At 44.0% G+C, this 14,897-nt stretch overlaps 1 protein-coding gene across 1 annotated transcript in view; it reads left to right on the top strand.

The window, feature by feature from the left end:
• PLEKHA8 (pleckstrin homology domain containing A8) overlaps positions 1 to 14,897 on the top strand; it is a gene marked incomplete at both ends in the record, with an annotated part of 51,021 nt that overhangs the window by 3,825 nt on the left and 32,299 nt on the right. Inside the window, 1 exon segment of the mRNA XM_080701587.1 lies at positions 12,951 to 13,067. Coding sequence (XP_080557713.1) covers positions 12,951 to 13,067 — 117 coding nt within the window.

The following is a 14,897-nucleotide window of genomic DNA, read 5'->3' as shown; positions in this document are numbered from 1 at the left end:
TTGGCTTATGACTAAGTGGTTAGCAGCATCTTCCGAGTGTGTGTGGTGGGGTGGAGTGGGGTAGGGAGCAGTCTGGGTTTTGGGGGAAGGCCACTTATAAGTAGGCAGAGGCTGAAGAAGATCAAGTTGTCTGGTTGGGTGGGCGGAGGCAAAGGTGCAGTTGGAGGTTTGGGGAAGAACTTTTCAGGTGCTGGGAATGCTGGTGGGGAGGTCTCAAAGCCGGACAGAGACCAGCGAGTTTGAGGAAAGAGGCCTGGTCTGGCTGGAGAGCAGAGGAGGGTGGAGGGACAACACAGGCTCAGGGCTGTGTGCGAGGCCTGAGGGTACGGCCCAGAGGCTGCTCTGGACACGCTGGTGTGATTTCATGTGCTCACGTGTACGTGTGAGAGGGAAGTGAAGAGATCTGAAGCAGTTTGCTCTTTTTGCAGTGTAGAAAGTTTTCTGGTCATGGCTTTGTATCGATCCTGCTACATTTATTGTGTTTGCCAAGTATTCTATTTTGTGAGCATCTTAAATTAAATGTATAGGTATTATTGCTTACATGAATGTAGTTCAGGAACGCAGAAACAGAAAAGAAGAAAAGTTTATTTTTCACTCAGTTTCTGGGCATGCTCATGTGCCCTGTGCTCCTTCAATGCAGAATGCAAAACAAAACCTTGTTGGCCACCCTGCTTTTTGAAGGGCAGAACATTGGACATTCTGGGATTTGCTGTTGACTCTCTTTTCAAATGTTAGAGGATTAGATTTAGGATGCAAAAGGAATAAAATAAACATTTTACATCCCTTCATATTTTGTGGCATACACAATATGCTACTGCTAGGCACTGTGTGTTTATTTGTATCTTTAGAGACCTAAAAATTAATTAAAGAAGTGTTATACACACAGGGCTGGATATTAGTCCTCTAGAACACTGGCGCAGGGATCAGAGACCTGAAGACAAGTGCCGTTTCTGCCACTGCCAACTGCACTCACTTTACCTCGAGCTCTATTACCTCCCTCCATAAACTAATAGGATTATAACCTGGCACCTGCGATCCCAGTATTTAGGAGGTTGAGACAGGATAACAGGTTCAAGGCCAAGCCTCAGCAACTCAGCAAACATACAAGACCTGTTTCAAAATAAAAATAAGTAAATAGATCTGAGTGTGGCTTAGAGGTAAATACCACCTGGGTTCAAGCTCAGTACCAAAAGAAAAAAAGGGGGGATTTATCCATTTATAAGAATAGTAAGGGACTGACCAGCACGTAGTGTGCCAGCCACTATTCAAAATACATTTTACACATATTACCTCATTTACTCTCAGCCATTTTGAGAGGCTGTTTCCTAACACTCCCATTTTCCAGGTGAAGACACCGCAGAACAGTGGCGTGAGCCCGAGCGCATACAAAGTGGCTCCAGAGTTGGCGCTCCATTATGTAATGCTTGTAAATGTCTTGCCTGCTTGATCATTATATAACTCCAGCTGATTCATAGTGCACCTATATTTGAAGTATGTTTGACCTAGAATACAATACTCTCTTTGGGGGTGGGAGGTAGTTCAGGAATGAAGGCAGCTTTGCGTGCCCGATATCGTGCATAAGTTTTGCCCTCAGGAATTTGTTTAAGCTGTGCTCTCCACTTGGCAGTTTTAGGTGCTTTTCTGCCTACTCAGCAGGCAGGAGGGCTGCTGCTGTGAGCTCCAGCCAGTTGCAGGCTTTGCGGGTCTCTCCAGCAGGCTAGGTAGGGCACAGGTATTCTGCAGCACTGGATTTCAAAAATAACAGAAGCTTGCATCATACTGGCTGGCTGGATCATGCTGGCTGGCTGGATCATGCTGGCTGGATGGTTGTCATGGGGAGGTGCTATGATTTTCCTTCCCCCAGGTAGAGGAAGGTGATTCTTGCCGTAAATGTCTGTGCTGTGCAAACACTGCCAGGAAGACATCTACAACCTGAGTGATCCAGAGCAGTATTCAAGGTCTCTCTACCAGCGGTTAACATTTTTTGTTGTTGTCATTTTATTTTATTTATTATTATTATTATTATTATTATTATTATTATTATTATTTTGGTGGTACTGGGGTTCCTGGAAACCCCTCTCCAGGCTACACTCCCAGACCTGTTTTATATTTTTATTTGGAAACAGGGTCCCTTAAAGCCAGTGCGGCTGGCTTCGAACCTGCGCGATCCTCCTGTCTCCGCCTCCCAAGCGCGGGGGATTACAAGCTGCGCCACCACGCTTGGCAGTTGTCATTTTAGCATTTTTATTGGCATAATACAAGAACCCTAAAATTTGTCCATTTAAAATGTACAAGTTGCCTGGCATGGTGGTGCACACTTGTAATCCCAGTACTTTGGAGGCCGAGCAGGAGGATTGCAGGTTCGAGAGCAGCCTCAGCAAGTAGTGAGTATCTCATCAACCTAGCAAGATCCTATTTCAAAATAAAAATAAAGCATGGTGGTGCACACTTGTAATCTTGTAATGCCAGCATTCAGGAAGCTGAGGCAGGAGGATTGCAGTTCAAGGACAGCCTCAGCTACATAGTGAGATCCTTTGCAACTCAGTGAAACCATGTTTCAAAATAAAGAATAAGCCTGGCGTGGTGGCGCAGCTTGTAATCCCTGCGCTTGGGAAGCAGAGACAGGAGGATCGCGCAGGTTCGAAGCCAGCCGCGTGCGTTGGCTTAGGAGACCCTGTTTCCAAATATAAAAATGTAAAAATAGGTCTGGGAGTGTAGCCCGGAGGTAGAAGGGCTTCCAGGAACCCCAGTACCACCAAAAAAAAAAAAAAAAAAAAAAAAAAAAAAAAATTACAAAATAAAGAATAAAAAATAAGGCTGCGGTTGTAGCTCAGAGGTAGACTGTCTCTGGGTTCCATCCCCAGTATCCCCCCCCCCCAAAGCCCAGTCACAGGCCAGAATGTTTGAGTGTTTAAGTGCAAACAGTTGTAGTCAGAGAATCCTGAGTTCAAACCTCTGCTCCCTGACTTACTAGTTCTGACACCTTGACCAAGTTACTTAATCTCCTTGAGCCTCAGCTTTAAAATAACAGCAGTAATAATGGGCATTTCTAGGTTTGTTAAGATGAAATGGTTAACTGGCCGGGCCCCAGCATTTGGGAGGCAGAGACAGGAGGATCGCAGTTTGCGGACAGCCTCAGCAACTTAGGCCCTTTGTAACTCAGTGAGACCCTGTTTCAAAATAAAGAATTAAAAAAAAAATAGGGCTGGGGTGTCATTTGGGGGTAAAATGCCTCTGGGTTTCATCCCCAGTACCAGCAAAAAAAAAAAGATTAAATGGTTAATATATATAATCCCACCTGGTACATAGTTCACTCAAGGGTGAATCGCGTGGATAATTGTCTGGAAAATGCAATCTGTATTCATCTTTTTGTGTGGAAATTATGACTGCTTGTGACTTCTGTGAATACATGTATTGTGAGTCCTTTAAATCTTCCCTTTGGATGTCAGAGGATAAATTATAAAGGAAAAGATCCGAATAAACCATCAAATTTTTGGAATTGGCTGGGCGTGGTGGCACACCCTTGTAATCCTTGCGCTTGGGAGGCTGAGACAGGAGGATCACACTGGTTCGAAACCAGCCTCAGCTACTTACTGAGGCTCTCAGCAACTTAGTGAGACCCTGTTTCCAAATAAAATATAAAATAGGTCTGGGAGTATAGCCTGGAGGTAGAAAGCCTCTGGGTTCCACCCCCAGTACCACCTTAAAAAAAAATTGGAATTGGCCCTATGTGACAGTCACATGGCTGCCCTGAATGAATGATAATTACTGACTGTGTAGTTCTGTGTATCACTGGCCTTTGTTTTTGATTCCAGAAAAAAAATTGTTAATGAACTTAAAAGATGTTGTGGCCTTCCCTCATTGGCACCTCATCAAAAGCGGCACAAGTCTCCCCACTGGCTCTGATGTGAGATGTGGTCGGAGGTGGTGGGAGTGACCAGGGAGTCTTGTGTATGTCATTGAAGTGGTGAAGACTGGGGATCCTTGTTCTTGGGCTGCACTCTGAGTATTTTATCTTACCACTTCCTGTCACTGTTAACTCTCATTTTTGTTTAGATTAAGCAAAAGCCAGTTAAATTCCATTAGGAGTAGATTTGAGACATTCAATAAAACAGGCAGATGGATTAGACAACAACCATAATAATAAGCTTGCTTACGGAGTGTGTGGTAGCACCAGAAGAGATGGAAAAATAGAAAATGCATACATTGTCCTCTCCAAAGAAAGTACTGTCACATCTCCTTAGTCCTGTCACCTCAAAGGAAACAAAAATATTATTTGTTTGAGTATCCACTCCTTCAGATAGAATTGTTCTGATATACCAAGATAAGGATGGTTCTCTGTTAATTTTTAAATACCAGATAAATGGTTTCACCAGTTTACTTTCAACACTGACACCCCTTTTTTATTCATTCTTGAAACTTTTTTTTTTCAGTACTGGGGATGGAATCCAAAGGCATTCTGCCTCTGAGCTATACCCCCTGCAGCCCAAGTTTTTTTTATTCTTTATTTGGAAATAGGATCCCACTGAGTTGCAAAGGCCCTCACTAAGTAGCTGAGGCTGTCCACAAACCACAATCCTGTTTCAGCCTCCTAAATGCTGGGATGACAAGCATGCGCCACCGCGCCTGGCTCATGAAACACTTAATGATTGCTTGCTTTTTATCAGACTCTGTATGATGTTGAGGATACTGCTTTAAGTAAGATATGATCTGTATGCTCAAGGGAAAATCCTTTTCAACCAAGAAAATGCAGTTAAATTTGTGATTTTGACCTCTTAAGTTTTCAAGTGATGAGAAAGGTATGAAGGGTCCACATGCATATAGCTGGCCCCAAGAGAAGTTAGGTGTTACCCTTCACCCCAGATATCTTCACTGGGATCTTGAAGGTGAATGTAGGGTGCCTCCGACAGGCAGGTTCATCCAGGCTTGGTTCATCCAGGATGGCATCGCAGAAGTTCCTTGTTTTTCTCCTCCTGGCCGATATACACCACTTGGATGGAGATGCGCACATCTGAGGCCAACATAGGCAGCCAGAAATTAGGAAGGGAAAAGGCAAGAGGGGGAGGAGAGTGTGCAACTAGCCAAAAGAGAGGCATGCTTTTGTCAAGAAATTCAGAGGTGATTAGAGAAGCCTTCATGGAAGAGGCGCTGAAGCTTGGGTTGAATTGGTGTGAACAGAAAGGGCACATGAGGGCACTGCAGTGAGCAGAAGTGACCCCCGTGGAAGAAAGCAGTCGTACTAACAGGAGTTCCTAGCCAGGCGCGATGCACACCTGTAATCCCAGCACTTGGGATATTCAGTGAGGGGGGTCGCTGTTTTGAGGCCAGCCTCTGCAGCTTAGTGAGACGCTGTTTTCAAGTAAAAAGTAAATAGGACTGGAGATGTAGCTTAGAGGTAGAATGCTGTTGGGTTCAATCATCACCACATAAATTAAGTAGATAAGTAAGTAAGTTCCTTCCTAGGAGTAGGAGGAAATACTAGGGTGTTATTAGGATAGGGTTGGATTATTAAACCAAGCCTGAGAATTTATGGTGGGTGTGGTGGGGAGTCACTGGGCATTTCTGAACAGGAAGAAAGAGCAGGTAAAATTGGTGTTTAGGGGAGATTAACCTGGCCAAAAAGCGATGAGAGGTAAGAGAGCTGAAGTGTGTCGGGGTGGGGGAGGATGAGGAAAGAGGAAGTGCATTTTTCAGATGGACAAACCAGGCCTCACAAGGTGCAGAACCTAGACACATAGCTAGTAAGTTGAGCCCCGTCTCCATCGCTGTCTTTTTCATGGCTTCACACTCAGTCCCATTGTGGGCGTGTTGAAGCCAAGAGCAGAACTGAGGGTGACTGGGAAGGACTCTGTGACTGGGCTGAAGGGATGGGGCAGAAATGACCCTCAGGGTTGCAGCTTGGCTGGTGATAGAATGCTGGATCTATTGAGAGAGACATTACAGTCAGAAAATGATGTGTTGAGCCTGCAAGAGACCTTAAAACTGGACTCAATTTCTGTGTGTAAATTGGAACATCATGCCCAGAGGAACTATGGGACATGCTCAAGATGACACTTGTGGGTATCATGGTCTGAACTAGAGCCAAAGTTCTCTGACTGTTCTCTTAGGTAAGATTTAGGTGGAACATAATCGTGGCCCAGAACAAATAAGTAGACAGTTTGGTTGCCACAGAGTTGTTTATTTACTAATGTATTGCGGTGCGGGGAATAGAACCCCTGGCCTCACACATGCTAGGCAAATGCTCTACCTACATCCCCACCCAAAGCACACAGGAGGTGACTAGACAGAAAGCTCTAATAGAAAGTTCTAAAGAGAATTTTATATAATCATAATTATAGTCTCATCATCTGCAAGCCTGACTTCCTGTTAGACTGTTACTTCTTAAGAGCTGGGGCCTTTTCTCCAATCTGCAAGCCTAGCAAATTATAACTACTCAAAAAATACTGTGTGGATTAATTAATGTAAATTAAGAGGCCTGTAATTTAACTAATGCTTGGTTGTTTTCTCTTACCATAAGAGGTGTTTCTTCTTTCTTCCATCTTCTCAGTTATAGCAAAAATGTTACTGACTGACCTGGCAGAGGAGCCCAAGGCTTTGCTCTCCACTGCCCTGTGGTCTCTGCTAGCAAGGCTGAGGTACCGGAAAGGACTCTGATGGGAAGAGGTGTGGCTGAGCAGGAGGCTGGATGCCAGGGACCAGCAAGGCGTCGGAGGCCAGGGGTCACTTTAGATCAATAACTGTGCTTTGCTTCAGTTTGAAATGGGAGGGTTTCTTCACTGATAACACATTTATATAACGTGCATAGTGTGTGATGTTATAATTATATATATGCTTATAAACGTAATTGGTTTATAACCCATACATGAGTTATTTATTTATGGGAAGTAAATAAGGTCTGACTCACCACTGTCGAAAGATTGTCAATCCTATCAAGAATTTTAAACTTATTTTATTTTCTTGATTTTAGTTTGTCTTGAAACAGATTCTGAGAATCGAGTTGCTGTTGCTTTATATTAGAATTAGATTTAGAGTTTTGAAAACTTGAAAGAGACTAGGAGGAACCACTTTAAACTCACTGCAGTTTTAGAGAAAACAAAAGCTTCAGGAAGTTAAGAAATTTCTTCAATTTTTTTGCTTCTTCCACGTTGCTTTCCCTTTATTATGGTCACTAGTTTTTCTTCCTCTGATTGATAAAAAAGCACCTCTCCATCACTTTTTTTTTCTTTTTGGCTTATTTTTATGTAAAGGATTCAAATAGGCCCTTGGTTTTTTCCTGCATTTCTACACAGTAGCATTTTTTAGGAATTTAAAATTTTCAGTGAGTTCTTTCCTGCTAAACAATATGAGCATAAATTTCTGATGTCCATGCCATCTTAATTGGCCAAAGTTCTGATGTGGTGAATTTATAGGCAGAGTGATGCAGTCTACCAAGAGGCCAACATTTCACTTAGTGGATTTTCAACTAGTTATGTATTTGAGGGGTTGTGATCAAGCCATGTTGGCGTGAGCCCACTGTAGCTCTCTCTCTCTTGTGTGTATAACAAGGAGATATAACAAGAGTATTGATTTTTGAGGTTTTTTTCTTTTTCAAATACACTTGGAACATTTACCAGGATAGGCCATATTTTGGGCCATAATATGAATTTTACCAAGCCTTCTCAAAAGAATGTTCTGATATTCTGTCTCTTTAACATAAGTAAACTACTATTCAGTAACAGAAAGATGTGTAGAATCCTCAAACATTAGGAAATTAAACAGTACACTTCAAAGTAACATAGGTCAAAGAGGAAGTCTCCAAGAAAACTGGAAAATAATTCAAATGTAAAATGCAACCACTACAGTGGGTGGCCAGGGGAAAAAGATGAAGGGGGCTGACTACAAAGGAGTAGCACGAGGAATTGGAGAATAGAAGTTTTCTGCATCTTCTGCACCTGCATGATTATTGTGGTGGTTATTAGAGGGCTGTGCATTTATTGAAACTCAAAATTGAGCCAGGCGTGGTGGTGCATACTTGTAATCCCAGCATTTGGGAGGCTGAGACAGGAGGATCGCAGTTCGCAGACAGCCTCAGCTACTTAGCGAGGCTCTTTTCAACTCAGTGAGACCCTGTTTCAAAAAATAAATAGGACTGGGGGTGTAGCTCAGAGGTAGAAAGCCCCTGGGTTCCAGTCCCAGTACCGAAAACAAACAAACAAACTCAGAATTGCTTGCCCAAGAATGAATTATATGTAAATTTTATGACTTAAGTATCTATTATCATAAACAAGTTATGCCATTAGCATAGACCAGACATGTTTGTATCTTTCCATGATGTCAGAATTTATTGAATAACAATAAATTCACAAACTGTGTCACTTTTTTTTTGCAGGTCTGGGGATGGAACACAGGGCATTTGACCTCCCAGCTACACCCCCTGCCCTGTCACTTTCAGTAGTTGTAATTCACTGAGTATTTGTGGGTCATTTAATAGCCATAAGTGGGGCAATCACAGGCTCTTTTATTCCAGTCTTAATTACTATCTGTAACAGTGAAGTCACACATCATTCTTCACACAAAGATATCGATAGGCTATGGAAGATGGAAAGGCTAAGAAGCCAGGTGTGGTGGTACACACCTGGAATCCCAGCAGTTTGGAAGGCTAAGGCAGGAGGGTCACAAGTTTGAGGCCAGCCTGTGCAGTGTAGCAAGACCTGATCTGTAAATAAGAAGGGCTGGGGAGTGCAGCTCAGTGGTAGAGCAGCCCTGGGTTCAGGAAGGAAGGGCCTGGGAGAGTCAGCAGGCTGAGCTTCGCAGAGGCCACACTGGGAGGAAAGCAGGAGAGCACAAAGAAATGCCAGTCACTGCAGGTGCTATGATAAGATCTTAACTGGCAAACAACTTGTTCTGGGCTCTAACTGGCCAAGAACTTGTGGCCACAAAGCTGTCAGGTGTGGAATTTATTCTAGGCCAGGATCTGCATGACTCCAGCAGAGCTGAGGGGCCTCATAGCATGTTGACAGTGACTGTTGACAGTGACATGTTCACCCGATGGTTTGATGATGGGTGGGTGTGCCACCCTGACTGGTCTTGGGGTGCTTCTCCTCTTACGGGCCTCCAGTGAGGGGGGTTGCTTCATTTGGTGATCTGATGTGTTTGATAAGCTCACAGGCCAGGTTTCTTTGACAAGGTTTGATATGCCCATGTGTCCACGTGCTCCTGATTTAATTCTGTACGTTCACAGGCGGTCATTTTTCATTAGCACAATTAATGTATTTGTCAGATAATGGCTTACTTACAGTTGTGCTGCACTGCTGATGGTCTTTATCTGTACCAACGGTGTGGAGGCATATAACTTGACACTTGTACTCAAAATGGTGTAACTCATGGCCAACTACTGCTTTATTAAATGGAATAACTCAGAGTAGGCACAGCCAGGAAACTACTCTTCTGTACATCATGGAGTAAGTCAGAGCAGGACACAGCCTGTCCCCCACATCTTTTAGTGGGTGCAGTTTCCCCTCCCTTTAGTGATATGTTTGGATGAGCTACTTGTCACAAGGCTGCTGGGGAAAAAGAAGCAAAGCTGTGGTCGCTTTGAGTCTTAGTGGGTATGACTCACAAGTCACGTTTTTGGTTTGGATCTTTAAAGAAATAACATTTTCATTTGGAAATTTTGATTTTAAAATGGTGGTTGGTTAGGAAATAAGAAAGGAAGAAATTTTACTACAGAATTAACATGAGGAATGCCGCTTTAAGATCCAAATATAAGTCTGTGTTTTGAAGAAAACTATGCTCATTGAAAAATGCGTATTGTTCAGCATGGTTGCACTGAAAGCCCTGGGGGGGGGGGGCGGCTTGTGCCTGTGGTCCTGCTGCTCAGCTCCTGGGAGGCCTGAGCAGGAGGATGGTGTTGAGCTAGGAGTTGGAGGCCAGCCTGGGCCATATAGTGAAACCCATCTCAAACAACAACAATTTGTAAATAGTTGCTTGTTGCTTAAGTATAGAGAAGCAATTATGCTATATGAGAAAAGAAGGCAGAAGCAGACCTTCAGATATTTTAAAATTTCTTCAATACCGTTTTGTCTCTTTCAGAGTATATGTTTTACACTTGTTAATTTTTATGACTAGCTTATTCTTTTTGGTGTTATTATACATCGATTTGTTTTCTTAAATTTCATTTTTGGATTGTCCATTGCAACTTGTGTAGAAATATATTTGGTATTTGGAATCACATCTTGCTGAACTCATATGTTATCATTTCTTTTGTTTTATTGCTGTTGTGGTACTGGGGGAGGAACCCAGAGGCATTCTACCTCTGAGCTACACTCCCAGCACTATATTTTATTTTATTTTATTTTGAAACAGGGTCTAAGTTGCCAAAGGCCTCACTAAGTAGCTGAGGCTGGCCATGAAACTGTGGTCTTCCTGTCCCAGCCCTCAAGGTACTGGAATTACAAACATGTGCCACCCTACCTGGCTTCTAATGGTTTTTTATAAAGTAGATTTCATGAGTTTGTTTTTGTTTAAAATATATAAGACAATGTCTGTGAATAGAGCTGAATTTTTTTCTTCCTCTCCAATCTAGATTTCCTTTATTTCGTTTTCTTGCCTTCTTGCCCTGGCTACTGCCTCCAGGACAGTGTTTAACAGTGACCTTCAAGTTTGAGTTTCTGTAGAATTTGATGCCAAGGTGAGGAAGCATCAACTTCTGAAATAAAAATTTACAGGGTCATCCCAAGAGATTTGTCAGCCAAAGATTGTTTTGTTTTGGCACAGTATGGAGATAAACCTACTAGGTTCCTGGGGAGGGAGTCCTCAATATAAAACGGAACAAGAGGAACATAAACTTTAGAAAACAGTACTTACCTTTGACTTAGAAAGCGTTGTGTGGCAGGATATTGCAGGATATTATTGGAGAGTAGGTTTTGAGAACTAGTGCTTATTCAGTTTTGTTTAAGGAAGTGAGAGACGTAGCACCTGGTGTTCTTGTTTCTAGGGAACAAACTCTGGTGGGTTAAGTGACGAGTGAAACAGCTGGTCTACCCCAGCTCTTCTGCTTGTGTTTGGTGCTGACCATCCAGCCGTCTGATTAGAAATGTAGCTTCCCCGTGTCATGTTAGGATAGGGGTGCGCCAGGCAGTGCAGTAATCTTCTGGGTTTAATGTAAATTGTGATCATCTGGACCTTAGCTGGTACCTTTCCCACTGGTTTTGTGTAATCTCCAAGGGCCCCTCAGATGTCTGTCCTGCCTAGGCCCTGGGACTCTGCCCAGAGCCTCCACTGGTCTTCTCTTGGCTGCTTCAGTCACACCAGAGTTCCAGGAAAGAAATGTGTCCCTGTCCCTAAAGGGCTGTGACATTTCCAAGAGAGAAAAAAAGTCATGTTTCTGAAGAGGAATGAAAGGCTTATGCAGAGATAGGATGGCATTTTATGAGAAAGGTGCAGCTGGCTTGACTGGGACCTAAGTTGTGTGGAGGATGGGGTAAGATGCATGATCTCCACTGTATGCGTTTGTCTCCAAAATCCCTAATACTGATGTGACTGGAGCTGAACCTTGAGTGTTTTAAGATCACTGTGTTCTGGTGGCTCAGTACTAAATAGTTAAGTCAAACATAGCTCCTTTTCCAAAGGGTCATATGAGTCTAGGCAGGCATATTAGTTGTCACACTGTGTGACTACTTTTGTTAAAAAAGCATTGTAACCTGGGTTACCTCATTTCCAAGTTTTGGATACTTTTTCTTTTTTTCTTTTATATATTGTGTAGTGCTGGGAACTAAACTCAGGAGGGGTCTATCTTTGAGCTACATCCCCAGACCTTTTATGATTTATTTATTTATTGCACAACTGGGGATGGAGCCCAGGGGCATTTTACTTCTGAGCGACACCTCCAGCCTTATTTTTTAATTCTTTATTTTGAAACAGGGTCTCACCGAGTTGCAGAGGGCCTCAGTAAGTAGCTGAGGCTGGCCATGAACCTGTGATCCTCCTGTCTCAGCCTCCCAAGTACTGGGATTACAAGTGTGGGCCACCACACCTGGCCTACATATATATTTTTTCAACTTGGAAACATGGTCTTGTTTTGCTGAGAGCCTTGCTAAGTTGCTGAGGCTAGCCTCGAGCCTGTGATCCTCCTGTCTTAGCCTCCCAAGTACTGAAATTACAGTCATGCACCACCACACCTTGCTGGGTAATTTTAAGGCTAAAGCTGTGTTAACGATAATGTTTAAGATACAATAATCATTTGTTTTAGAAAAACTAAAAAACATATACTAAGTGGCTAGAGTTACTGCTCTATGGTAGAGTACTTGCCTAGCATGCATAGGCCTGGGGTTCCATTCCCAGCACCACAAATAAAAAATAAAAGAGAGAAAAGAGACTAAACGTCACTTGTTAACTGTTTTCCCCAGAGGAGCATTGCTAGCTGTACGTATTACAGGTCTGCTTTTGCTCAGCTTTTTCATCACTGTGACCAAAACACCTGAGAGCAGCTTAGGGGAGGAGAGGTTTGCACTCAGGGTTTCAGAGGTCAGCCCCTGAGTGATCGTGACGGGCGGGCTCCAAAGCAGCCCGGCAGCCAGAAGACAGAGAGGAGGGCGAAGATGGATGCAGACCTCAGGGCCACGCCACCAGTCACCTGCCTCCGCCACCTTGCCCCACCTCAGGACCTTGCTGCTGCAGTGGGGACAGCTTTCTGCACATGAGCTTTTGGGCTCCAAACCAAAACAATCTTTCCACTCTTTTGTATCTCCGGTGACTAAAAATGTATGCCTTTGGAGGTGCTTGTTTTTAATTTTACAGAAGTGGATCAAACAAACAGGTCTTTTCAGACCTACTTCTTTTTCTTAGACTGTCTCTTGCAATGAAAAGCTCTTCTCCCTGGGGCCTGGCATCTTAGAGTAGACCCCACTTCTGTGTCCTGGTAGGCACCTCCCAGGCAGGCATTCATGGTGATGGTGCTCATGTGTTTTCAGGTTGGCAGCCTCGATGGTTCCTTCTCTGTGGAGGAATATTATCCTATTATGATTCTCCTGAAGATGCCTGGAAAGGTTGCAAAGGGAGCATACAAATGGCAGTCTGTGAAATTCAAGGTGAGAAGCAAAGCAACTTGAAGGTTTTATTTTTCTTTCTGTCTTCCAGAAAAAATAAAGCACAGGCTTCAGTGTGTCTTTCTCTGCTCTTGTCAAGTAGATTCCAAGATACGTAGTGCTATGCCCCAAAAGAAAGCCTTGCAGCCAACTCTTGAAGGAGATTGGTGAAGAGGCGGCCACAGTAAATGAGAGCACTGGCTTCACCCGCCGGGCGTTGCTCAGTCCTCAGTCAGCCGCGCACCTGGGCCAGAGCTCTTTGCAAAGCTTATTTGTGTCATCCTTGCTGCAGCATCAAACACTTGTGTTTAAATTCTAATGGACACACACACACACACACACACACACACACACACACACACCTGCCCACCTCTACTTTCCACTCGAAACAAGCAAAAACCGAATAGACCTACAAACACCTTTTATTTCTGATTTTTGGAATCTTGAAATATGGTAAGATAAGTTCAGAAGAAAAAAGAGATAAGATGGGAGTTAGGGGAGTAGTGAGACTGTGGTAAGAAGGTGAGAACGTAGTTGGCTCTTTCTTCTGCAGGGTTCTGAGAGATTGAACCCAGGGGCGCTCTATCACAGAGCTATGTTCCCAACCCATTTTATTTTTAAATTTGAGATGGGACCTTGCTAAATTGCCTAGGCTGACCTCAAATTTGTAATCCCCCTGCTTCAACCTCCTGATTAGCTGAGAGTACAGGTGTTTTCCACTGGGCCCAGCCTTTGAGGGAATTCTTATACTTTTGGGCTAACTTGTTAAGGGAGATAGAAGACAAAAACCCTTGTGCTCTTGATTTCTTCCCAATAAATCCAAGGATATAAAGACCATACCCACCGGGCGTGGTGGCACACGCTTGTAATCCCAGCATTCAGGAGGCGGAAACTGGTGGGTTGTGGTTCGTGGACAGCCTCAGCTACTTAGGCCCTTTGCAACTCAGTGAGACCCTTTTTCAGAATAAAGAATAAAAAATAGGGCTGGGGCTGTAGCTCAGATGTAGAATGCCCCTGGGTTCCATCCCCAGTACTGAAGGAAAAAAAAAAAGGAAGAAGAAGAAAAGGGGTTTATTAACAGTTGGGGGGGATAGCCCAAAATTGTGGTGCTTTCTGGCAAGGCTCCCCTTAACCCCATGACATCTAGGGATGGCGTCACGCAGGAGCTTAGATGGGGAGAGATCACGTAGTGAGACGGTGTTACACTCTGAACATCACACACGCCCCAAACCTCATGTATTGGCAGAGCAGCCAGGCTCAGAGGCAGGCATGACTGGAAGGCTGGAGGCGGATCCCTGGCCACGCCACATTCCCCTTTCTCCTTGCTAACCACTGTCATGATCTGAGGGCAGTTTTACTTCTCTACCACGCCCGAAGCCTTATGACCACTTGGTTCCCATACCAGCCAGCTGGCCAGGGACTGAAACCTTTCAGACCAGACGCCAGTACTTCTCTTTCTCTAAATTCTCAGGCATTTTGGTCACAATGATGAGAAAACAGACGAAAACAGATGGGAAGGCAGAAAGACTGATGAGGAGCCAGTCTCGTTTATACCAGCCCTCTCACAAGTTCTAACCAGGGCCCTGTGAGAACGGCATTAATTCCTTCCAAGGGCAGTGCCCCGGTGACATCTCGGAGGCCTTGCCCTCCTTCACATCACTCAGCACACTGGGAACCCAGGTTCCAACACAGGAACCCTTGGGAGGCCAACCACGTCTACATTGCAGCATGCAAGCCTTTGGGGGCCCCAGAGCTGCATACTTTCGATACACACAAGCCAAATGAGAGATTTCCTCGCTCTTCTGACAAAAAAGCAGTTAAAACAGGTGATTC

Source organism: Muscardinus avellanarius, assembly GCF_963383645.1.
Source record: "Muscardinus avellanarius genome assembly, chromosome: 9".
NCBI classification, from domain to species: Eukaryota; Metazoa; Chordata; class Mammalia; order Rodentia; family Gliridae; genus Muscardinus; species Muscardinus avellanarius.
Note: the sequence above shows the minus strand (reverse complement) of the source record. Positions and strands in the feature narration are given on the sequence as shown.